This window comes from Saimiri boliviensis, chromosome 14, assembly GCF_048565385.1.
Source record: "Saimiri boliviensis isolate mSaiBol1 chromosome 14, mSaiBol1.pri, whole genome shotgun sequence".
NCBI lineage: Eukaryota > Metazoa > Chordata > Mammalia > Primates > Cebidae > Saimiri > Saimiri boliviensis.
Window position 1 is genome coordinate 47196465 of NC_133462.1, and position 26408 is coordinate 47222872.

General features: G+C 51.2%; 1 protein-coding gene across 1 annotated transcript; it reads left to right on the plus strand.

Moving 5' to 3' along the window:
* The first annotated feature begins 476 nt into the window (after positions 1 to 476).
* NUAK2 (NUAK family kinase 2) lies at positions 477 to 21265 on the plus strand. The gene is made up of 7 exons (XM_010348965.3): positions 477 to 780; positions 10712 to 10832; positions 14450 to 14601; positions 14967 to 15032; positions 17192 to 17311; positions 18487 to 18619; positions 19304 to 21265. Exons 1-7 carry the CDS (start codon positions 550 to 552, stop codon positions 20365 to 20367), a joined length of 1887 nt encoding a protein of 628 aa, XP_010347267.2. The 5' UTR covers positions 477 to 549; the 3' UTR covers positions 20368 to 21265.
* The last annotated feature ends 5143 nt before the right edge of the window (positions 21266 to 26408 follow it).

Consider the following 26408-nt stretch of genomic DNA (forward strand, 5'->3'; position numbering starts at 1 on the left):
TTATAGATTTTGGCTTGGGACAAGCAAATTACTCAGGATGGAGAAATGTTTTGGTGACCTCTAGTGCCCTCAGATTGTCCCTTGCCAACTGAGAACGAAGGACAATAAAACAACAGGGCTCTAACCAAGACCAAGCACCACTCAGAAGCGAGAGCAGCTCCAAGGGCCCTCAGAGTAAGGTTCTGGGCCTCAGGTGGCCTCGGCTAGAATCCCCTAGTCCCCATTCCCGGCCCTCGGGGCCCAGGTGGGAGGGACTCCATTGACACTTTTCTCGGCTACGCCAATGGGGAGGAGGCGGGGCCTGGAGCCCCGGCAAGCCAATGTGGACGGCCGTGGTCACGCGCCGCCGGCCAGCAGGCCAATAGGCACTGGGGGGCGTGTCCAGGGACGGGGCTCAGGGCGTTTATAACAACTTGGAATGCTGTGCTTTCTGCGCGTTCTAGTGCTGCTGTGGCTCCCCATCCGGGTGCGGGACCTGTGCCCCGCGCTCGAGCCCTAGCCGCACAGCCTAGTGGTTCCCCTGCCGCCCTCGCGCACCTCCAGTTCGCCATGGAGTCGCTGGTTTTCCCGCGGCGCTCTGGCCCCACTCCCTCGGCCGCGGAGCTCGCCCGGCCGCTGGCGGAAGGGCTCATCAAGTCGCCCAAGCCCCTGATGAAGAAGCAGGCGGTGAAGCGGCACCACCACAAGCACAATCTGCGGCACCGCTACGAGTTCCTGGAGACCCTGGGCAAAGGCACCTACGGGAAGGTGAAGAAGGCGCGGGAGAGCTCGGGGCGCCTGGTGAGTGCCGCTCCCTCTGGCGGCGCGGGGCGGGCTCGGGCTTGGCCGCCGGCTGGGAACGGAGGAGGGGGGCGGGGAGCTCGCTCGTTGCTGGGCGGAGAGGCCAGCGTGATCTTTACCGCGCTGAGCTTGCGGGGCTACTGGGGGGTGTCTGTGGCAGATGTGTCGGTCCGCGATTGCGGGGACAGTGGTCGCAGACTTACGAACCCCAGCCAGCAACACCACACTGCTGTGATGATTGTCAAATAAAAAAAAGTGAGGCTATGGATAGTTCGCGCGGAAAGACGAATCGTGTTCTGCCCTGGGATGAGATGAATGGGACTTAAGTTGAATTTTGCTGGGAATAGATTGTTCAATACAGTGCAATGTGAAGAGGTAGTAGAAGGCACCCCGTCTTAGCAGGGATTTGGTAAATATGTGTGTGGTTGAATGAATGGATGAGGTGTGACGTTCCCCCAACTCTTAAGAGTCTGGCAGCCCAGAGCACTGGAGATCTGGCACAGGGGATGGGTTTTGACATTGAGGTCCTTTCCGGCTCTAAGATTTAGTTGAAATTTCATTATGATGAGTTTTTGATTCTGGAAAATGTGAAACCAGGCTCTGGTACCAGGTCCACTGCACCAGAGATACCTTTTAGTTTGGAGGCCTTTTCAAAAACATGTCCTGTTAATTTGGTGCGAGTGTAGTAGTCTACAATCTGGGTGACCTTAGGCAGTTTCCTTCATCTCTGTACTTTGTTTCCCCTTCTGCAAAACTGTAGAAAACACAGCCTGCCTCACAAGCTGCTGTGAGGATTGAATAAGATGGAAATATGAACTTAAATTGTCCCTGATGCATAGAACTTGCAGTGAGAACTTCTGGAAAGGCCAGAAAGAATGGCGAATTTGTCAAGTTAGTTAGCAGTGGCTAATTAGTTCTCAAACTTGAGTTTAAAGTACATAAGAATCACCTTGGATGTTTGTTTAAAATACTTACATTCTCTGGTTTCACACCCAGAGTAATTTATTCTGAAGGTCTAGGATAGGGCCGTATAATATATATTTTAACAAGCCTTTTACAGCAGGTGTTTTAGCCATTATTGTGTTTTGCCAAATCCAGTTGGGTGCTGGTTGTGAGGGTGTGTGTGTGTGTGTGTGTGTGTGTGTGTGTGTGTGGTTTGCCCTATTGGCTAGGCAGCAGTTACCTCCCCAGATTGTGTTTGCTTTTGCAACCAGTAGCTGGTTTGAAATTCAAGAAGTCATTTCATTGGTGAAGGAGAGTGGTTGTTGGAGAAAGGGCTAGATTATGGTCCCATCAACAGGACCGAGTATGTTTTTCCTGCTATCGCCTGGCACAGTCCCCAGTTGCCTGCTGCCAGGTTACAGCTGTTGGGCAATCATGTACTTCCTGGCTTGCCTTTTCTTTCCCTTTCTACAAAGTGTGAGGGCCCAGTGAGGCTTCAGGCTTGAGGCTGTTGGACCCAGGCTTTTTCAGGGGCTTAGCTGGAAAATAGCTGCTCGTGGCTTGTGCTTCATGCTTCTTGGGAGTGGGGAGACTGGGTCGTGGGGCCTGGCGTGGCCTAGAAACTTAGAAACCGAGATTTAAGTTCAGAGATCCCATCAGGCTCTTGACCCAGGTCACCGTGGGGTGTGTGTGTGGGTGTATGTGTGTAAGTGCGTGAGAGACAGAGAATAAGAGAGAGATCTCATTTGATTCCAGAATGAGATAAACTAGCTTTCAGTTTTCAAATCTCAGTGGATTTAGGCAGGGATTCCAGCTCTAATTACATTAGAACAGAGAGAATTCAGAAGATACGCCCTGGCCTCACGCCTCTTGCTCTTTGTAGGAAGCCAAGAGCAGTAGGCATGGGACCTCCTGTGAACCTCCCTGATCCAGACCACCCAGTATTGCAGCTGGGAACTTGCTCAGAGTCTCCTTCCTTCTTGGAGAGCAGCTGCCTGCTGTGCTAATGGTTTCTCAATTCTGGAGCTCTGCTTCTTCCCCACCTTACTCTGCCCCTGCCTCTTGACTCTCCTCTATGAAACAAGAGAGACCTAGTGCCTCAGGATACTTCAGTGAGGGAGAGGGGTATGGGAGCTGCCCAAGACCTCCCCCAGCATGAATTGAGATAGTTGGTGGGAGCTAGATTCAGAGGAAAGCCTGCTGGGTGACTTCCCTCCCACTTTTCTCTCTACCTTTCCAGCACACTTCCTGCTCCCAACCTGCCTAGATGGGATTATCAGGGGCCAGATGGGATTGGCAGAGGGAAGGGCAGGTGGGTGGAACTAATAGCTGCTCTAGGAGGGCATCAAAGGAAAAACAAATATTTGCTCTGGATCTTCAATACATTCCTGGTATCCAAATGACATTTCCTTCTGTGATTCTCCCAGCTCCCCTGGCCACCCTTCCCCCTAAAGAGAAAAACACATGCTAGGGTCCCTGGAATGGTGGAGTCCACCAAAAGCTTCTGATGATCTGCATGAGAAATCGTACCTCCAAGGTACAGCTTCCATCTTTCTGCGCCAAGGGGCAATGAGGGTCATGAGTCCAAGTGGGCAGTGCTCTGGAGCGAGGGTGCTTCTGTCTTTTTTATGTATTAGATTGCTGTGCAGGATTTCAAAATGTTTGAAAGTGACTGAGATGGTCTGATTCCTTCATTGACAGATAGAGTAACTGAGGCCTGGAGAGGGGAAGTGACTTATCCTGTAGCTGGTGAGTGGCATGCCTGCAATGTGGGCTCCTGGATGACCAAGTACTGAGTCCTGGACTGGGAGTTGGCCTTGAGATGAGCCAGGGCTTGCCTCAGTGTACTTTGTTATTCCAACAGTTAGCTCCCGCTGCGTTTCCCATCGCTCCAGGCAATGCTTCAGGTGGGAAGAGTCACTGGGAATCAACCCCACCCTCACATACAATGACTGTGTTGAAGGATTCTGGGTGGGTGAACTACACTATATTCTCGGGGTTTCAAACCTTGTTGGGGATGCTGCCTAGCTGACAGTCAAGGCTGCAAGGGTTCAAATCATGGCTCCATTGCTTACCAGCTGTTGTGATCTCTCTGTACCTCAGTTTCCTAATCTGAGTAAAGTGGGGGAGATCATCATTCCCACCTTGTGGGTTTCCTGAGGATTAAGTAAGATAGCATATATAAAGTGCTTAGCACAGTGTCTGCCACACACAGTGTTATTATCCCAGCAAGGCTGGCTTTGATGAGGCCCTGCCCTTCCCTTTCCTGGGGAATCCCTGCGTCCTGGAGGTCTGTCATACCCCCAGAAAGAGAGTGGATTGTGTTTGGCTTCCCTAAGCCAAATCACTTTGTTCAAAGTCCTAGTCTCTCCTTCAGCCCCAGTTCCAGAGAAGAACTCCCACCTGGCCAGCTGCCAAGGGCTTGCTTGGCAGGACACTGCCCTCCCAGCTCCTCCTGCACCTGCCTGCTCAGCAGCAGGCAGGGAGGCTGCAGGCCACTCTTGTCCTTGAGCTCCAGCCAAACCACACAAGAAGGCTGAGCAGGGACGCTCCTTGCCCAGCAACCTGGTAGAGGGGGCTGGAGGATGGCAAGGAGTGGGCAGCACAGTATGGGGATGTGGCTCAGGCTCCCCTCGGAGCCCATTCCTGATCAATGCCTACCTAGCTCTCTGGCTGATGTAGTAGGATGGCGAGCCACCCCCTAGGCCCACCCCCATTCCGCCCAGTCTGGGCCAACCCAGCCCAACCTCTCCTCCGTTATCTAAATGGGTCATCCTCCAGCTCCTTGTCCTGCCTCCCAGGCAGCAGCTGCTCCACAAAAGGCCAGAGAGGAATCAAGGATCTTGGCTCCAACTCTGGGTGATAGCTATGACCAGAGATGCCCAGCTTGCACCTCCTCTCCCTCTACCTGGAACCAGCATCTCTGGATCTTCTTTTTCTAAGGCCTTTCTGCTATCCTCTACTGAATCCAGATTGTTCCTGATCTGAGTACGTGGGAGGGAAGCAGTTTTTACCAAATGAGCCACAGCACCTACCTCTCCAGGGTGTTGGCAAAGGAGTGGGCATGTTTGTATATCTGCAAGTGGGATGGGGTGGCTGGTGGTGCTGCACAGGCTGGCCCAGGGCGAGATGTGGGGCCTTCCCTTCTCCAGCAATGGGAGGTAGGCAGGGAATCTCCGCGGAAATATTTTCTTCTGAGATGGAAGCTTCTCCAGGCACCATCCTTCCATCTTCAATCCTGATTGTGTCTTGATGTGCTGGGAAGCCTTGGAAAAGTCAGTGCGCCTTTCTGGACTTCAGTGTGTGCCATTTGCAAAACAGGAGGAGGAATTAACCTTGCTGTCTCTTTCTTTTCTTTCTTTCTTTTTTTTTTTTTTTTTTTTGAGACGGAGTTTCGCTCTTGTTACCCAGGCTGGAGTGCAATGGTGCGATCTCAGCTCACCACAACCTCTGCCTCCTGGGTTCAGGCAATTCTCCTGCCTCAGCCTCCTGAGTAGCTGGGATTACAGGCACGCACCACCATGCCCAGCTAATTTTTTGTATTTTTAGTAGAGACGGGGTTTCACCATGTTGACCGGGATGGTCTCAATCTCTTGACCTCGTGATCCACCCGCCTCGGCCTCCCAAAGTGCTGGGATTACAGGCTTGCGCCACCGCGCCCGGCCTTGCTGTCTCTTTCCATGTCCAGGACCTCAGGGTCAAGAAAACCACTGGGGCGGTATCAAAAATTATGCTCAAGCAGGCTACCATGGCCACAGTATGGGCCATGGCTAGCACCTTCCTGGCATAGCAGCAGGTGGCCCATTTCTGACGAAGTTCAGCATAGGATTCTAGAGTTTGAAAGAGTACTTAGAGATCGTGATGCGCAAATTCATGCATGGCTCTTTCTGGCCTTTGCTCAAGCCTTTCTTTCTGCCTTCGTTGCCCCTCCCTAGCCCACCTCCCTTGGTTTAGCAAAACTCACCGATCCTTCAAAATCGAAAGCAGTTTTCTACCAGAGGTGGCTTTCCCTGCTCCTGCTATAGGCAAAGGAACTTCTCTCCAGTGCTCCTGCAGCTCTGCAGGCAGGGACATCAACTGCCACGTTTATCACAATAGAATGGGGTTTATCTAATTGTTAGTACCCCCACTGGACGACTGAATCCCTAACACAAGTACCAGCCAGGCACGTAGAAGGCACTCAGCAGGTGACTGGAAGATAAAGATCCTTTCGTTTTTCAGATGAGGACATGAAAAACAGCCAGATGATGAGTTAACCAGACTTATCTGATCAAGTGACTTATCTTGAGTTGCACAGCTCGATACAGGGGCAAATAAGAATTAGATACGTGGGCTCTTGATGCCCCCACCACTAATCAGATGTTCAAGTTTACGTTATTATTATTGAATCTAGTTTTCCTAGCCCTTCTCAGTAGGGTGGCCATATAATGTATTGTCTAAACTTGTATACTTTAGAGAGTAAAAGGGACAATATTAGCAATTATACCAGGACTGTCTCACGCATGTGGCCTTCCTACGTCTGGGTGATTCATTCAGCAATTGTTACCCTCTTCCTTGGCTTTAGTCATCTTATTTTTATCTTTTATTTTTTTAAGACAGAGTCTCGCTCTGTCGCCCAGGCTGGAATACAGTGGTGCAATCTCAGCTCACTGTAACTTCCGCCCCCCAGGTTCAAGCAATTCTTGTGCCTCCACCACCAAGTAGCTGGGATTACAAGAATGCATTGCCAGGCCCAGCTAATTTTTGTATTTTTAGTAGAGATGAGGTTTTACCATGTCAGCCAGGCTGATCTCGAACTTCTGGCCTCGAGTGATTCACCTGTCTCAGTCTCCCAAAGTGCTGAGATTATAGGCGTGAGCCACTGCACCCAGCCTAGTCACATATTCTAGAGAATAGTTGCCGAGCTATCTTGCAGATGAGAACAAAGGTCCCTAAAAATTAGTCCTTATAACCGAGGTGGACTCCACCCATGTCTAGGAAGAAGAGGAGAAAAATCTTATCTGAGCGCTGGTCCCATCAGTCAAAGATCATCGGCCCAGTGACTTAACTGGTAAATATTTGTGATTGTTTTTCACCAGTAAACAACTGTTGAACGCGTTCTGTATGCTGAGCTCTGTCTAGGCCTAAGTTGTTGCTCTAATTTGCTTTGACAGGCTAGCCAGCAGATAGCTAGAGCCCTCTCCTTGGGGCCAGGAGAGGCTGGGGAGCAGTGGCCCAGCCCCACCAGGGCAGTGAGGCATGGCTTTTCTTGTCTGCCACCTGCTCGGGGACTGATGGAGGCCTGATGACATAACTTGTTTGCTTCCTGGAAGGTGCCAGCCGTACTGCGATCTGCTGGGACCTAATGTGGATTACCTGGTGGGTCCCTAACCTACCCCCTGAGGCCAGAGCACACAAACTTGCAGGAGGCTGAACTGTTCGAGGAGGATTAACCATTCTGATGTAGAATCATGGGCTTCCGGAGTTGAAAGAGACGGATCTTGGGGTTCAATTTGTTTCACCTTCCCCCATGCAAAGACTCCTCCCAGCACCTCTAAGACCTCTTTCTTCTTTTTTTTGGAACCTCATTTATTTTAGGCCTCGTGATCTCTAGAGTTCTGCCCCTAAGCCTATGATGATTTATCTCACTCTTGTATCTGCGAGTATGTAACTGTACGTCCAAGACAGGCCTATGTGTACATTTTAAGTTTTGAAATAGTTTTGATTATCTAGATATGGGATTTGTGTTTATGTATGATTGATTGTTTGCTTTTTATGGACCTTTATCTCTGAAGAGCTCATAGAACTTTATCCATTGTCTAATTTTAAACAATTTTAGAGAGGAAATAACTTGTCCATAAAATCTCCCCTTCAAGGAGAGGAAAAAGGTATGGAGGCGAGAAGTGTGTGGGAATGATGCTCCAGGTTGAACCCGGGAGAGAGAGGTGTCTCCTAGTTAAAGGAGGGTTCAAGCCCTCTACACCTACCCCGGCCCCCTGCCCAGTTCCAAGCCCAGGATTTTGTTTTGTTTTGCTTTGTTTAGCTCACAAGAGAGAGATGGATGGTTTGGAGCAGAAGGGGGGTAGCCCCATGGCATCCCCTGCAGCTGCAGCGTGGGCCTCTCCAGCATCTTGGGGAGGAGGCTCCATGGTGACCATCCCTCCCACCTACCATTGTCCTCCCTGCCCTGCTCAGGGAGGGCCCGAGAGCCGGGGGCCTCCCTTCTTTCACGGATGCAGCTCTGGGGGGAGGAGCAGGGTGGAGGGCACGCCATCCCTGGCCCGTTGCCGGGGTGACCGGCCCAGGCCATTGTGAGCAGCTCCTCTTACGGGATTAGAGCTGTTCCGCATTCTTGTCCGATGGAGAACACAGGCCGGCAGGGCCTGCTGCCCCTGCAAGCCAGAAGCCATTGTCTGCCTCCAGAGCCCTGAGAAAGGGTGGATTAGAGGCCCCGCCCCTGGAGCAGGGTTTTCCTTTTTTTCTGTCTCCCTTTGAATCTTGAGGGAAGGCAAACCCTCCTGGGAAATGGAACAAGGAGCTGTTTACGGCAGTCTGGGTCTTCAGATTTCTCACCACTTACCTATCTCCCATAAGAGGAAGTCTCGTATTTACCATTGGTGTCCTTGGACAGCACTTGCCGGGAACTGGCCGGCCCTGTGACACCCCACCCCCACCCCGCTCCCGCCCAGCCCTGCAGCCTCTGAGGGCCCCGTGGCATCTGTACAGCTCATTTCATAGACTCAGAGCAGGAAAGCCCCTCAGATCTTTTGGTTCAACCTGTTTGTTTCAGGGAAAAGACAACCAAGGGTCTGAGAAGGGGTGGGACTCGCCCAGGGGGACAGCGGCAGACTTCCCGGGGCAGTGTCCCTCCCCAGCTGCTGCTGAGGAGGGCGGAGCAGAGAGGAACCGACCCTCGGTGGCTCCAAGCTTTGCTAGCTGCACCTCGACAGCCCAGTTCCCACTTCCTCCTGCCTCACTCCACCCTTCCTGAGCCCACCACACTTACCGTCCGGAGGGCTTAGCCCTCAGCCCCCAAGTGGTGTTTTTCATCTTGCTGGGCTAAGATAGCAAGCCCTGAGGCCCCGACTGTTGAGTTGTTTGTTTGTTGTCAGGTGGGGAGGAACATTTCTTTTTCTTTTTTTCTTTTTTTTTTTTTTTTTTTTTTGAGACAGAGTTTCACTCTTGTTGCTCAGGCTGGAGTGCGATGGCGCGATCTAGGCTCACTGCAACCTCCGCCTCCCAGGGTTCAAGCAATTATCCTGCCTTAGCCTCCTGAGTAGCTGGGATCACAGGTGTGCGTCACCACAGCCAGCTAATTTCTGTATTTTTAGTAGAGATGGAGTTTCTCCACGTTGGTCAGGCTGGTCTCGAACTCCCAACTTCCGGTGATCTGCCCACCTTGGCCTCCCAAAGTGCTGGGATTACAAGCGTGAACTACACCACCTGGCCCAAACATTTTTATCTGAACTGAATAAACTGGTTTAGAGTTTTGGTTTTTTGTTGTTGTTGTTGCTGTTGTTGTTTCCATAATTTTGGGACCAATTTTTAAAAGCCTGTGGTAAAATGTACATAATATAAAAGTTACCATTTAAAGTGTACAGTAGTATTAAATTTAACATTGTTGTAACCCAGTCTCCAGAATTCTTTTCATCTTACAAAACGGAAGCTCTATACGCATTAAACACCTCCCCCAGTCCCTGGTAACCACTCTTATTGATACTTTCTGTCATTACGGATTTGCATGTTCCAGGTACCTCATTTAAGCAGGATCATACAATATTGAACTTTGCATGACTGGCTTATCTCACTTAGCATTAATGTTTTTAAGGATCATCTGTGTCATAGCATGTGTTAGAATTTCATTCTTTTTATGGTTGAATAATATTCTGTTCCATCCTGTGGACATACCACATGTTATTTATTCCTACATTTCTTTCTCTCTTTCTTTCTCTTTCTTTTTCTTTCTTTCTTTCTTTCTTTTCTTTTCTTTTTTTCTTTCTTTCTTCCTTTCTTCCTTCCTTCCTTCCTCCCTTTCTTTTTCTTTCTTTTTCTTTCTTTCTTTCTTTTTTGAGACAAGATCTGGCTCTGTTGCCCAGGCTGGAGTGCAGTGGTGCAATCATGGCTCACTACAACCTCTGCCTCCTGGGCTCAAGCAATCCCCCACCTCAGCATACACCTGTAGCTGGGACTACAGGCATGTGCCAGCATACCTGGCAAGTTTTTGTATTTTTTGTAGAGACAGTGTTTCACCATGTTGCCCAGGCTGGTCACAAACTCCTGGCCTCAAGTGATCCTCCTACCTTGGCTTCCCAAAGTGCTTGGATTACAGGCATGAGCTACCGCACCCAGACCTATCCCTACGTTTCTTGATGAAGATTTGTGTTGTTTATACTTGGTGGCTAGTGACTGATTGCTTATAGCAAATTACAGTCTGGGACAGAAAAAGTGCCAAACTCAGAATCAGATGAGCACATCATCTAACCTCTCTTGAGTCCCAGTTTCTTCACCTGTAAAGGGAAATGATGATGCTTTCTGTGCCCGCCTCCCAAGGTTGTTGTGAGGGCCAGTTCATTTACTAATGTAAATGAGTTATTCTGTGTCTACTGTGCACCAGGCACTGTACTCAGCATCAATAATTCAGTGGTGAGCAAAACTGCCCGGTCCCTGTCCTCACGGTGCAGACCGGCACATTGGCTTTATAAATCATAAAGTATCGGCCTTGCAAATGTAGGTTTTTACCTTTCTTGTCCGTCTGTAGACTATGAATAAGGAGGTAACTGGTCCATATTTCTCCTGCTGCATGGACCATGTGCACCCAGCTCAGGTGAGATCTTTTTCTAGAGAAAGTGCTCTCCAGCCTGTCTGTCATTTACCCTGGTGAAGGATGAAATGGCTTCTCTGGGTGTATTCTATGGCCTTTATAGCAGCTATAGGCAAACCACCAGGACCAGGTCCCCCAGAATGTCCTCTGCCAAACCTTTCTCCTCACTCTCCTGCGTTCTGTTCCCAGGTGGCCATCAAGTCCATCCGGAAGGACAAAATCAAAGATGAGCAAGATCTGATGCACATACGGAGGGAGATTGAGATCATGTCATCCCTCAACCATCCTCACATCATTGCCATCCATGAAGGTATGGTGGGCACCCGAAGCTGGAATTTGGGGGTCTATGTGTGTGCATGGGTGTGTTCACATGCCTGTGTACATGTGTCAGAAGAAACAACATAAAGAAGTAAAAATGAGCCGGGCGCGGTGGCTCAAGCCTGTAATCCCAGCACTTTGGGAGGCCGAGGCGGGTGGATCACGAGGTCAAGAGATCGAGACCATCCTGGTCAACATGGTGAAACCCCGTCTCTACTAAAAGTGCAAAAAATTAGCTGGGCATGGTGGCACGTGCCTGTAATCCCAGCTACTCAGGAGGCTGAGGCAGGAGAATTGCCTGAGCCCAGGAGGCGGAGGTTGCGGTGAGCCGAGATGGCGCCATTGCACTCCAGCCTGGGTAACAAGGGCGAAACTCCGTCTCAAAAAAAAAAAAAAAAAGAAGTAAAAATGATACAGGCCCTAGAGGTGGGCAAGAGCTGAATTTGAAACTCAGCTGTATGAATTTGCATAACTTACTGAATTTAGTTTTGGGGTTTCAGTTCCTTATTTATAAAGTGGGGTAATCCCATTTACATCACAGTGTGCAAAGATCAAACCATTAATGCCATTGAGTGCTCCGCTCATGGGAGGTACTCAAGGAATTGCAGGCTTTTTTGTTGTTATAATTCGGTTTTCCCTACTTGAACACTACCTTCCCAACCCAGTGAGCTCCTTAGCAATCTGAGGGAGGCTGAAACATACAAAGGCCTGCACCTGTCTCGGGTGCATGGGTGCTATTCTTTGTGCATCCCAAGAGCCAGACCTCCTAGAGTCTGACCTGGGCTCTGAATCATTCTTGCCACAGGGCTGGCTTCTACCTCTCCTTGTCTCTCTTGGCCTCCTCTTCTCTGACATCAGTGCTGACTTTGCCACTCCAGCTGCCCTCCTCCCCGTGACCCAGACAACAGAGTGAGCAAGAGAAGGTGACGAAGGAAAGATGGGGAGCCTTCACCTACACACACCTGTCTGCATCGAGCCTTTACATAATATCAGTTAGAAGAGAAGCAAGGGATCGCAACAGGAGGGAAGAAAGGGAACCTGTGGCTCTGTCTTCTGCCTGTATATTCCTGGTGGGGGAAAAAAATAGAGCAATCTCTGCTCTTGGATTGTGTTCATAAAAATATTAAGGGCAGCCGGGCGCGGTGGCTCAAGCCTGTAATCCCAGCACTTTGGGAGGCCGAGGCGAGTGGATCACGAGGTCGAGAGATCGAGACCATCCTGGTCAACGTGGTGAAACCCCGTCTCTACTAAAAATACAAAAAATTAGCTGGGCATGGTGGCGCGTGCCTGTAATCCCAGCTACTCAGGAGGCTGAGGCAGGAGAATTGCTTGAACCCAGGAGGCGGAGGTTGCGGTGAGCCAAGATCGTGCCATTGCACTCCTGGGTAACAAGAGCGACACTCTGTCTCCAAAAAAAAAAAAAAAAATATTAAGGGCAGCCGGGCACGGTGGCTCAAGCCTGTAATCCCAGCACTTTGGGAGGCCGAGGTAGGTGGATCACGAGGTCAAGAGATCGAGACCATCCTGGTCAACATAGTGAAACCCCGTCTCTACAAAAAATACAAAAATTAGCTGGGCATGGTGGTGCACGCCTGTAGTCCCAGCTACTCGGGAGACTGAGGCAGGAGAATTGCTTGAACCCAGGAGACGGAGGTTGTGGTGAGCCGAGATCGTGCCATTGCACTCCAGCCTGGATAACAAGAGTGAAACTCCGTCTCAAAAAAAAAAAAAAATATTAAGGGCAGAGCCACTGTGGTTTGAGCCTGTCCCATGAAGAGCCAGGCAAGCAGCTGAGAAGGCTAATTGTATTTCTGTGTACTTCCCTCAGGGAACAATGGGCAGATGACAAAGTTTGGTTAAGCCAGGCTGAGTGTGGTGAGTGTGTGTGTGTGTGTGTGTGTGTGTGTGTGTGTGTGTGTGTATTCTGCCTTATACCCATATCTCCAACTGGATCTGGGAACTGAGCTCTGAAGCTCATGATACGGCTTCTCTGGCAACTTCAGATTCAACAGACATAAGAACATCATAGTTACTGTGTGTCTGGAGGGGCTCCCCAAAATTGATCCCCATCCTGCTACAGGCATCAAGGGATGTGAGGTAGAGGGTATGCCTGTGTCTTGGGAACTGACCTCTAACCTAGCTGTTCTCCAAAATGTGCCCTGGCTGGCTTTTGACTCCCAATTTTATGGCACAAAGTTTGCTTGCACCCTTGCAGAGATGGCAAGAGCCACAGGGGTGGAGTCACAGCCAGGCATCCCCAGGAGACTGAGCCTCCATGGATAAGGGCCATTTACTCCTGTCTCCCTGGAAAAAGTGACAGTCTCCTGGTCATGTATCCAATAGCCTGAAAGCTGGGACTCCTCTAGGGAGAAGCCTCTTCACTCCTTCTCAGAGCCTAGACAGCATTAGTTCTAGAGCTGGCCAAGCAAGCCAAACTCATAGGACCCGTTTGACACAAAGATGCAATGTCATGGACATACATGTTCTAACACACACCAGGCAGAAGGGCCAGTTTGGTGAACCAGCCACTCCCTACCTTTCTAGGGAGCTGGAGCCAGGACAAGTCTTCAAGTGGCAAGAGGGCCCCTCCCACCCAGAGAGATGAGCCAGCTGGAATGGGCTGGCTGCCAGGAACCCAGCCACTCAATTAATTACCAAATATGTATTGATTGCTTCTATGTACAAGGCCTTATGCATGAGGTCCTGGCCTGGATCCTCTGGATGAAAGTCAAAGATGGTGCTGGATATCTCAGCTCTCCGTGGTGCTTTATAGTTCATGATCCACTTTAATGGCACTTTTGTTCCCTCTTCTGATCTTCAAGACAGGCATTATTATTGGCATTGTTTTCCAAATGTATGCATGAGGGCACTGAGTATAAATATAACCATAGGTGCCATTTATTGAGTCAGACCTACACCAGCTTGTTCAGGCAGCCCTGGCACTGCTGCTAACTTTTTATGTTTCTCACCCCAGCCCTGTGAGGTTGCCTTATTATCCTGCTTTTCAAATGAGGAAGCTGAGGCACAGTGGTTTAATGACTTGTCCAAGATCACACAGCAAACCTGCATTCTGACTCATGCATCTAGAAGAGATTTGCCCAAGGCCGCAAGGTGAAAAAATACCAGCTTCTTTAAAGAAAAAGTACCAGCTTCTTGAACCAAGGAGCTTTGCCTTTCATGAGAATGAATCACTTATGAGAATGAAAGGCCAGGCTCCTTGGTTCAGGAAGCTGGTACTTTTTCTTTAAAGAAGCTGGTACTTTTTTGGGGATTCTGAAAATTACCCTGCCTTTTCAGGAAGATGTCTAGTGAGGCAGGGTAATGTCTAAGGGCAGGGTAATTTTCAGAATCCCCAAAAGCCTGAACTTCCAAGGAGGCAGAGGGTGAGCCAGTGTCTTTGGCCTTAACTCATGGCTCCTAGAAGATGCTGAGAACTTCCAAGGCCCTTCTCCTGCCCTTATTTGCTACTGTATAGCCCCATTAGCAGATATCCCTAGAGGAGGGGGATCCTGTCTGGTTTGGGGTCTGGGATGGGGGAGGAGTGAGTCACCCCCAGTGGAGAGCAGTGCACTCTGGGGGGCCTGACATTCCTTGCCTTGCTCTGCCCAGTGTTTGAGAACAGCAGCAAGATTGTGATCGTCATGGAGTATGCCAGCCGGGGCGACCTTTATGACTACATCAGCGAGCGGAAGCAGCTCAGTGAGCGCGAGGCTAGGCATTTCTTCCGGCAGATCGTCTCCGCGGTGCACTATTGCCATCAGGTGAGCACCTGCCTGCTCCAGCCATGTCCTCGAGGGGTGGGGTGTGGTCCCTGGGGCTCTGGGGCTGTTATAGACCAGAGAGGTTTCATGACCTGTGCAGGATCACACAGGGAGGCAGAAACAGAAGCAGAACTAGATTCTGGACTCTCAGGGAAATGCTGGCATCTCTGACTTTCAGTCCCTTGCCCAGGGATAGAAGGGCCTGTGATTTCTTGCAGCACACACCAGTAAAGATGGGCATCCCCAGCCTACCTGTGCTGAGGCCCACTTGGCTCCCTTTGTGTTTACCTCAGTCTCCAGTCTAGACTATTCATCACCTTCCCTTCCCCGGTGACCTTCCTCTGACTGCCCCCTCCTGCTTTCAGAATGGAGTTGTCCACCGGGATCTCAAGCTGGAGAACATCCTCTTAGATGCCAATGGGAATATCAAGGTGAGTCCCACTTCTTATTTCCAGAAGCTTCCTGCCCACCCCAGCTTTTCTGTACTGTCCCCAGCCAAGCAGCTCCAAGCTCTTGATGGGTTCCTGAAGGAGCTGAGCAAGGCTGACCTTAATTTCTTCGTTGGTACTGGTAGGGCCCTCAGCCATGGATATCCATGTTGGAATGGATATTCTAACACCTCATTGTGTGGATGGAGAGGTGGGGCCTCAGAGGAGGGGTGATTTGCACAAGATCACACACTTAGTGCATGGCTGAGCCTGGGCTAGAATCAAGGTCTTCTGACTCTCAGATCAGTGCTCCTTTGAAGCCAGAAGGCTGACAGGAGTCTAGGTCTAAGGTCAGGTTTGCTACAACCTTGGAACGGGCCTGGCCTGAGTTCTTCTCCCCACCCATGTGTGTACACACTTGCATACACACACACATGCATGCTTTAATCTGCTACAATTAGATAGCCCTTTGGAAACATCCCACAGATGAAGGATTCCACCTCCAGCTTCCTGCTTTCTTCAGCTGCTAGATTTCCATGCTGAAGTTGTTTTTTTTTTTTTTTTTTGAGACAGAGTCTCTCTATGTTACCAGGCTGGAGTGCAGTCCCACGATCTCAGCTCACTGCAATCTCTGCCTCCCAGGTTCAAGCAATTCACCTGCCTCAGCCTCCCAAGTAGCTGGTACTACAGGTGCGCAGCACCACACCTGGATAATTTTTGTATTTTTAGTAGAGATGGGGTTTCACCATGTTGGCCAGGATGGTCTCAATCTCCTGACCTTGTGATCCACCTGCCTCGGACTCCCAAAGTGCTGGGATTATAGGCGTGAACCACTGTACCCAGCTACTGAAGTGTTAAATTTAGGCATGGAGAAGCTCATGTTGATGGGCATGGCCTAGGGAGACTGGCCCCTGCAGGCACCCAGAAGGGTGACGCTACATTCTGATCCACTTCAGGATCTTTCTGAAGCCAGGACATAGTCTCTTCCAGTGGTTCCTGACCTGTACCCTGAGGTGCCTGGTACTGAGTTCATTCCCTCTAACCAGCCAATTCCCGGAGCAGGTGGGGCTCTCTTTGATGCTGACCAGAAGGGAGGGAAGCCAGGTTCAGTAAACCCGCATAGTCGGGCACAAACATTGACAGGCATGAACTTTCTTGTCTGTACCAATCATGTGCCTCATTATGGACTTCAACTGGTAACTGCTTGATAAGAGGCCAATAAAACCATAAACAAAGGAGCCAGAGTTTCATAAACAGCCCCTCCCCACCCTGAACACACATAACCCTCTGATGAGGTGAAGAGGTGGGGAGCACCAGGGCACTGGCCTCAGCCTCTAACTGAGGATGGATGGGAAAGGGACTCTCTGGGGAATGAGATGACAGGGTTGGGTTCTCAAGCCCTCAGTATCAGATGGTTCAGGGAGTCCTGGGCTGTAATCACAGCCCTGACGCTTGTTCTGCCCTCATTATTGCTTCTCAGCTATATTGGACTGACCCCAGGTTTCTGCCACCAAGTTCTTGCCCAGGTGTGCACACAGGCATGATCCCTTTGCTGGAAGGGCTTTCTTGTTCCTCAGGCCTGTGACGTTACACGAGATGCTGGCTTTCCCCCTCCATCCAGTTGACCCTCCATTCCGTGGCTAAGCATCCTTAGAGCCTCACTGCAGGATCTCACCTAGGCTAGCAGCTGCAGGAGAGGTGGGGGCAAGGAGGTCAGCATGGGAGTGGAGAGTCTGTCTGGAAGGCAGATCTAATAAACAGGGACTCCTGGAAGGCATCTGAAACTCTTGACTTCTAGAAGAAGGAGATGGAAGGCTTTCTGGAGGGGGATGGGCTTGCTGGGCCAAAAGGACGGGCCTGGACAGGAGAGAGCATCTCTGCAGGGGAATGCCACATGAGCAAAGTGGTCTGGGGAGCAGTGAGGATCCTGGAGCCCCCACATACCTCTGCCTAGATGTTCCTCATTGGCACAGCTCCTCAGGATTTGTTCTTCCAGGGCCTGAGCTATGCTGACAGTGCTCAGTGTGGGGTAGGAGTCATGGGGACCCTTTCCTTCTTCTGGAGCCCGGGTTTCCCCAGGATCTGGAGACGGGTGGGCCAAGAGCTACAGAAAAACCCAAGCCTTGGCATGACCTGTGCCCGTGTTTGACTCGATGCTGCAGATTGCTGACTTCGGCCTCTCCAACCTCTACCATCAAGGCAAGTTCCTGCAGACATTCTGTGGGAGTCCCCTCTATGCCTCGCCAGAGATTGTCAATGCGAAGCCCTACGTAGGCCCAGAGGTAAGTGGCCACCCTCCCCTGCCAGCCTGCCCCAGGTGTTTACTATGACTTTAGACCCTGAGAGAATGATAGTTTTATAGTGATTCACCTTTTCAGAGCACAAAACTCAAGCCTCCCAAAAAGTGGTAACTTGCCAGGTGTCTAGCCAGGAGTGGCAAAACTAGAACTAGGCCAGGTGTAGTGGCTCACGAGAATCCCAACACTTTGGGAGGCCAAGGTAGGTGAATCACTTGAGGTCAGGAGTCAAGACTAGCCTGGCCAACATGGTGAAATCCTGTCTCTACTAAAAAGAAAAAATATAAAATTAACAGGGTGCTGTGGCACACACCTGTAATCCCAGTTACTTGGGAGGCAGAGGCAGGGGAGTCATTTGAACCTGGGAGGCGGAGTTTGCAGTGAGCCAAGATCATGCCACTGCACTCCAGTCTGGGCAACAGAGGAAGACTCCATCTCAAAAAAAAAAAAAAAAAAAAAAAAAAAAAAAAAAAGCCAGGCACAGTGGCTCAAGCCTGTAATCCCAGCACTTTGGGAGGCTGAGGCAGGTGGATCACGAGGTCAAGAGATCAAGACCATCCTGGTCAACTTGGTGAAACCCCATCTCTACTAAAAATACAAAAAATTAGCTGGGCATGATGTCTCGTGCCTGTAATCCCAGCTACTCAGGAGGCTGAGGCAGGAGAATTGCCTGAACCCAGGAGGCGGAGGTTGCGGTGAGCCGAGATTGTGCCATTGCACTCCAGCCTGGGTAACAAGAGCGAAACTCCGTCTAAAAAACACACACACACACACACAAAAAAAAAAAAAAACCCCTAGAACTAGAACTTAGGTCTCCTGACTCCTAGGTCAGTTCTTCGTGTCCCTCACCTTCCTCGTTCCTGTTACCTTTCTACAGCACCCAGTCCAGCCTCCCAAGAGTGATGTAGAGGTGGTATCTGTCACAACCACCCCTTCCCCAGCACAGAAGAGATGACCTGGCTATTGCTGTTGTGCTTGTGGCTGTCCCTCCCAGGGAAAGCAATTGACAACATCTCAGCCCCCTTCTGCAGCATCCCCTTCTTAGCCCCTGGGTAGGAGAGGTGGGTCATCCTCAGATGTGCTAGGCTCTGAGTTCTCCAGCCTGTACCATTTTCTTGTCTGGTATGGGCATCCTTGCTGACCTCCTGCCTCCTTCTCAGGTGGACAGTTGGTCCCTGGGTGTTCTCCTCTACATCCTGGTGCATGGCACCATGCCCTTTGATGGGCATGACCATAAGACGCTGGTGAAACAGATCAGCGACGGGGCCTACCGGGAGCCACCTAGACCCTCTGGTGAGTGAGAGGTGTGGGCTTTCTCATCCAGGCCTGGGGTGTCCTTCACTCATTCCTAAGGCAAGAACTGTACAGTAACACTAAAGTCAAAAGAGCCACAGTCCATCATGGCCCACGAAAGGTTAGGGTATCCTCCACCGTGTGTCCAATGTTAAGACTTCCGAGGAAGGGGGAGATAGCTCTTTCTTCCCGATAGGGGCATGCTTGATTATATTTGGAAGTAGTTCCTAAGGCCTCACTTAGATCTTCTTTGGCTACAGTTTTCTCATTTCCTTTTGCTTTTGTTCTCATCCTCGGAAATATTTTTGTCCTTCGCTGTGACGTAGAAGGCAGGAAGAAGGGTGTGAGAGCCCCAGTTACCCTGAGCACAGTCTCTACCCTCAGAGGGTTGAATTTCAATGGAGAGAGAGAGGATAGACACCAACATACACACAAGGGCTCATGAAGGGGTCATAGTCCTGAGGGGTCAGAGGACAGAGAGGCAGCGGGAGGAGTCAATTCAGGAACTCTGGACTAGGGAGCCATCCTGGGCCAACGCATGTTTACAGCCCTAGGTTGGAAGGGACGCATCCGACCCAAGAGTAAGCAGTGTCTTAGCTCGAAGGGGGATGAGCTGGTGACAGAGGACAGGGAGTGCCCATTCTGGGAGCTGCCAGACTGAAGCTCCTGCCTTTTGTCTTCCAGATGCCTGTGGCCTGATCCGGTGGCTGTTGATGGTGAACCCCACCCGCCGGGCCACCCTGGAGGATGTGGCCAGTCACTGGTGGGTCAACTGGGGCTACGCCACCCGTGTGGGAGAGCAGGAGGCTCTGCATGAGGGTGGGCACCCTGGCAGCGATTCTGCCCGGGCCTCCATGACTGACTGGCTCCGGCGTTCCTCCCGCCCCCTGCTTGAGAACGGGGCCAAGGTGTGCAGCTTCTTCAAGCAGCACGCGCCCGGTGGGGGGAGCACCACCCCTGGCCTGGAGCGCCAGCATTCCCTCAAGAAGTCCCGCAAGGAGAACGACATGGCCCAGTCTCTCCATGGTGACCCAGCTGATGACACTGTGCCTCGCCCTGGCAAGAGCAACCTCAAGCTGCCAAAGGGCATTCTCAAGAAGAAGGCGTCAGCCTCTGCAGAGGGGGCACAGGAGGACCCTTCTGAGCTCAGCCCCATTACTGCAAGCCCAGGGCAGGCCGCTCCCCTGCTCCCCAAGAAGGGCATCCTCAAGAAGCCCGGGCAGCGAGAGTCTGGCTACTACTCCTCTCCTGAGCCCAGTGAGTCTGGGGAGCTCTTGGATGCAGGTGATGTGTTTGTGAGCGGGGATCCCCCGGAGCAGAAGCCTCCGCAAGCCTCAGGGCTGCTCCTGCATCGCAAAGGCATCCTCAAACTCAATGGCAAGTTCTCCCGGGCAGCCCTGGAGCTCTCGGCCCCCACCACCTTCGGCTCCTTGGATGAACTCGCCTTGCCCCGCCCCCCGGCCAGGGCTAGCCGCCCCTCGGGGGCTGTGAGTGAAGACAGTATCCTGTCCTCTGAGTCCTTTGACCAGTTGGACTTGCCTGAACGGCTCCCAGAGCCCCCGCTGCGGGGCTGTGTGTCTGTGGACAACCTCATGGGGCTTGAGGAGCCCCCATCAGAGGGCCCTGTAAGCTGCCTGAGGCGCTGGCGGCAGGATCCTTTGGGGGACAGCTGCTTTTCCCTGACAGACTGCCAGGAGGTGACAGCCACCTACCGACAGGCACTGGGAGTCTGCTCAAAGCTCACCTGAGGCGGGTAGGCGTTGCCCCAGCCCGGGCAGGGTCTGAGATGCAGCTGGCTGCACCCCGACGGGAGATGCCTTCTCCCGCGCCTCCCAGGACCTGCATCCCAGCTCAGAAGGCTGAGACGGTTTGCAGCGGAGCCCTGGGCAGGGCTGGATGTGGGAAGTAGGCAAGTGCGTCCTTGATAAAGTGCGTCAAGGATTCAGTGTCCAGCTCTGCTGAACCAAGACGATAATAGAGAAAGAGAGAACCGGAAGGCCCACGTCAGAGTCCAGGTGGCCTGTTTCTTGTGCACATAGTCGGGCCGCAGAAACCTGGAGAACTACCAGGGCCCAGCTCCTGCATCCCATGAATACACTGTACATGTGGTGCCTTCTAAGGACAGCCCCTACCCTACTCATTCTCTGCCAAATTGGGGCCAGACCACTTCACACACACATTCCCGTTCACACCAACCACCAGAGCTGGACAGTGGCACCCGTAATGTGCCTGAGGCATCCTGGGAATGGTCTGGGGTAACCCTTCCTTATTTATCCTCAGAGTAGGAGAACACAACCTGTTTCTTCCATGGTTCTCTTCCCCTTTCTATCCCCCAAACCTGCCCTGAGCCTCCTGGAGTTGCTGCTATGAATCTGAAAGACTTGAAAAGCCTCAGGCTGCTGTGTGGACTTCATCTCAAGGGGCCCAGCCTCCTCTGGACTCCACCTTGGACCTCAGAGACTCAGAACTTCTGCCTCTAAGCTGCTCCTAAAGTCCAGACTTACGGATGTGTTCTCTGGGCCTTCAGAACTCTAGAATGTCTGTATTTATTTTTATGTTCTCAACTTTGTGTTTTAGAAAAAGCGAATCTTGCTGTTTTCAATAATGTGAATGCTATGTTCTGAGAAAATCCACGATGACATCTAAGTTTTGTGTACAGAGAGAGATTTTTACAATGATTTCCACCCCACCCCGACATTCCCCCATATACCCCACCCCACACTGAGTTTCTCTACCTAATGGACCTCCTGGCCAAAAACTACCATTCCATTAAAACCAGAAAGGTGACTGCAAACACGCCCTGCTGTTCTCTTTGGTGATCGAAGTGGGGAGGGATGGGGCCGAGCAGGTTTTTGAGCCTCCTAATACTCATTCCCCTAGGCTGCCAGGGGTGGGAAATAGAAAAACTGCCGAATCAAAACAATTGTGAGCTCAGTAGCTCCGGCTTGACCCTATTATGCACGCAGGTGGGAAAGCCCTGAGCCCAGGGTCCCAGTTGTTCTTCCTGCCTTTGGCACTAAAGTAGAAGTGATTTGGCAGATTATCCCGCCCCGCCCCCACCCTTCCCTCCTTCTCCGCCCCCCGCCCAGCCCCTCCCCGCTCCCGCTCCGGTCTGTTGGAGCCCTGTCCCTGTTGCCTAAAGACACCCCCACAGCCTTTATTCTCTCTCTCCTAAGAAATCCCCTTTACCCCGGTGCTGGGCAGCTTCTCCGCGCTCCCTCCTCACTGCCTGACTCCTAGAGAAAGCAAAGAATGCCTGGAATGTCCACCCCCACCAGACGCCAGCCCCCTCAGCCCCCTGCAGAGCATTCTCCGCAAGCCTGCTCCATTGAGAAAGTCCCAGGCTCCGAGGGCTGGGGATGAAAGGGAGGATGAGGACGAAGTGCGGGCCAGCAGCCGGCTGGCTCTGGCTTCAGGCCGGTTCCCTCCCCCACCCTGACCTGCCCTGGTATTCGTAGGAGGCCTCCAAACGTCCCCAGCTCTGGCTCCGGCCCCACAGCACACCTGTCCTTCTGCCAGCTGTCAGTGCCTGCCCAGTGGAGCGTTGGACTTCCCCTCCCACACCTGGAGAGCTGAGCTGGCAAAGTCACTGGAGTCTGCGAAGGAGATGGGGAGGACAAGGCGACTATGGGGTCAGGACCGGAGAGCAAGCAAGACAGGGCTTAGGCGACGTAAGTCTCTGAGGCCCTACTCAGTGCTGGAACTCAGGGCTGGCCTCTGGGTAAACATGGGAAAAATCCAGGGGGTGGATTTATCTCCAGAAGCTTAGAGTTCAGCTGTGGGGTTAGCAGAGCCCGTTTATTCATTCCTCTCATGAATCAACCCCTTTTGTGTGCTAAGCTCTGTAGAAGACAGAGGTAATTGCTGTATCCCTGGTGCAAAAAAAAAAGATCTTAGCCTCAAGGAGGTTAGAGACTGGGGGTGGGTAAGGTAGCATGCATAAGTTAAATTCAGTGAGAAATTGTTACTGGTTCAGATCATGTTGAAAGGGAGTTTGGATGAATTACATCTTCGGAGATAATAATAGGGGCTTCCGTTCACTAAGTGCTTACGGGTGTCAAGTCCTTAAGGTGTGTTACCTCATGTAATGCTCACAATAGCCTTGTAAGTTCAGTACTATTTTTGTTCTCATTTTATAAAAGAAATTTTATAAAATAAAATTCTCTCTCTTTTTTTTTTTTTTTTTTTTTTTTTTTGAGACGGAGTTTCGCTCTTGTTATCCAGGCTGGAGTGCAATGGCGCGATCTCGGCTCACCGCAACCTCCGCCTCCTGGGTTCAGGCAATTCTCCTGCCTCAGCCTCCTGAGTAGCTGGGATTACAGGCACGCGCCACCATGCCCAGCTAATTTTTTGTATTTTTAGTAGAGACGGGGTTTCACCATGTTGACCAGGATGGTCTCGATCTCTCGACCTTGTGATCCACCCGCCTCGGCCTCCCAAAGTGCTGGGATTACAGGCTTCAGCCACCGCGCCCGGCCTAAAATTCTCATTTTAAATACACCAGGCGCAGTGGCTCACACCTGTAATCCCAGCACTTTCGGAGGCCGAGGTGGAAACATCACTTGTCAGGAGCTCGAGACCAGCCTGGCCAACATAGTGAAATGCCATCTCTACTAAAAATACAAAAAATTAGCTGGGCATGGTAGCTCACACCTCTAGTCCCAGCTACTCGGGAGTCTGGGATAGGAAAATCAACCTGGGAAGCAGAGGTTGCAGCAAGCCAAGATCACGCTATTACACTCCAGCCTGGGTGACAGAGCCAGACTCAGCCTCAAAAATAAAAGGAAGAGAGTGAGTGGGAGAAGCTGAAGCTTGAGAGACAGGACTGGAATGGGAAGGGGGGAAGGGAGGGAGGAGGGAAGGACGCCTGTACCTCAGGAAACCGCAGGGTGTGAAATGGGGATGGAGGGAGAGGACACAGCCCTTTCCATCAGTGCTATCTCAGCAGGAGCTGAGGGAGATGTACTTTCAGGAAAGGAGAGAGAACACACACAAAGGCGTTTGGTCCTAACTCTGTGTCCTCCTGCATCTGCTCACTCAACCTCTTCTAAGCCAGGTGAGCAGGGTGGGGGGGGGGGGTGGGTGTGGGGGAAGCTTTCTGGGGAAAGAAAATCTGAGCTGGAAGAGAATATTTTCTTGGCTCCAAAGAGACCTAGATGAGGGGCTGTGGATCCCGCCCCGCACAGCTCTTTCCTCACCTGCCTGGATGGTTCATACCAAAAACATTCCAGAAAACAGGCTCACAGCGATGACGCGGGCCCCCAGGGGAGAAGGCTGGAGCTGCAGGAATATTTAGTGCCACATCAGTGCTTCCGGAATGTGAAGAACCCAGACGATGACGAGGGTTGGGGGAGGTGGGGAAGCAGCTTTGAGAGACAGGAAAGGGCCATCTGCAGCCAGGACCACGGAAACCTGGTCAGAATCCTCTCCCCGTCCTCAGCCCTTTCCGGGGCAAGTCCAGGCAGTCCTCTGTGTGGAGGGAGGGAAACTCCAGCGGCCTGTTAGTCCCCCGCATTGGGATGACAGCTTCAGCTCTCCTCTGCCCCATCCCACCAGCTGCCTTGGACCCTCCTTGGGCAGATAAAGTGAGAGGGGAGACAGCGCTCCAGATCACTGTTGGGAAGCCCCTACAGAGCACAGTGCCCACGCTCCAGTAGAGCTTCTAGAGGCAGACTTCAGCCCTTCAAGCCAGAATCTGAAGAGTGACTGATAGACCACACATGTCTTGAAGACAAGGATAGACTCAGGACAAAGGAGGAGCCCTGGGTCTTAGCTGAAGCGTCTGGGCACTTTTAAAGCAGGAGAAGGGGACTGGGTGGGAATCACATAATAGATGACAGGGTTGATCTTCTAGAAAAGAGATTAGATGTACAGGCCACGGCTCAGAGAGCAGGACCAGGACCAATGAGTGGGGGCTACTGAGACACTAGATTCAGCTGGATAAGGCGACCACCTACATATATGTTCATTCAGGCCAGGTGCAGTGGCTCATGCCTGTAATTCCAGCACTTTGAGAGGCTGAGGCAGGCAGATCATTTGAGGTCAGGAGTTCGAGACCAGCCTGACCAACATGATGAAACCCCATCTCTACTAAAATTACAAAAATTAGCTGGGCGTGGTAGTGGCGCGTGCCTGTAATCCCAGCTACTCAGGAGGCTGAGGCAAGAGAATCGCTTGAACCCAGGATGTGGAGATTACAGTGAGCTGAGATTGCACCCTTGCACTCCAGCCTGGGTAACAGAGCAAGACCCTGTCTCCAAAAAAAAAAAAAAAAAAAAAAGGCCGGGTGCGGTGGCTCAAGCCTGTAATCCCAGCACTTTGGGAGGCCGAGGCGGGTGGATCACAAGGTCAAGAGATCGAGACCATCCTGGTGAACATGGTGAAACCCCGTCTCTACTAAAAATACAAAAAATTAGCTGGGCATGGTGGCACATGCCTGTAATCCCAGCTACTCAGGAGGCTGAGGCAGGAGAATTGCCTGAACCCAGGAGGCGGAGGTTGCGGTGAGCCGAGATCACGCCATTGCACTCCAGCCTGGGTAACAAGAGCGAAACTCCGTCTCAAAAAGAAAAAAAAAAAAAAAAGATGTTCATTCAACTATTCAGTCATTTATTCAGTATTTACTGAGTTGTGAGAGTATATACTGTTCCAGGCCCTGGAGATATATCTGTGAACAAAACTAAGATTTTTGTCTTGGGGGCATCCATTCTAGTGCAGAAAGTCAGACAAGTATAGTAAATAAGTAAATAATATAGTATATTAAAAGGCCACGGCCAGGCACAATGGCTCAATCCTGTAGTCCAGCAGTGAGAGGTCAAGGCAGGGCACTGGAGTCCAGGAGTTCCAGACCAACCTAGGCAACATGGCGAAACCCTGTCTCTACAAAAAAATGCAAAAGTTAGCTGGGTGTGGTGGTTCACATCTGCAGTCTCAGCTACTCAGGAGGCTGAGATGGGAGGATTGCTTGAACATGGGAGGTCACGGCTACAGTAAGCCAAGATTGCACCACTACACTCCAGCCTGGGCAACAGAGCGAGAACGTATCTAAAAAAAAAAAAAGAAAGAAAGAAAGAAAGAAAAAGAAAACAGAAAAGGAGAGACAGAGAAAGATAGAAGAAGAAAAATTAGTCAGAAAACAGGCTCACAGTGATGTTACTGTAGTCCCACCTACTTGGGAGGCTGAGGTGGGAGGATTGCTTGAGCCCGGAGGCAGAGGTTGCAGTGACAGAGATTGCACCACTGCATTCCAGTCGGGGCAGCAGACTGAGACCCTGTCTCATAAATAAATAAATAGGCCTGGCGTGGTGGCTCATGACTGTAATCCTAGCACTTTGGGAGGCCAAGGTGGTTGGATCACCTGAGGTCAGGAGTTTGAGACCAGCTCGCCAACATGGTGAAACCCTGTTTGTACTAAAAATACAAAAATTAGCTGGGAGTGGTGGCAGGTGCCCGTAATCCCAGCTACTCGGGAGTTTGAGGCAGGAGAATTGCTTGAACCCAGGAGGCAGAGGTTGCAGTGAGTCGAGATAGTGCCACTGTACTCCAGCCTGAGCGATAAAGTGAGACTCCATGTCAAATAAATAAATAGTCATGATAAGAAGTAGTAAAATACTAATAATTAGGATGGGGTACGGGATGGAGAAGAGACAGGGAATGAAATGTTAAATAAGGGTGGCTTTGGAGAGCTCCTCTCTCTGTCTGCACAGGGGAGCTTCTGTCTTCTGCCTTCTCCCATCTTTCTTGCCTACTAAACTCTTTGCTCCTTAAAACCAAAAAAAAAAAAAAGAAA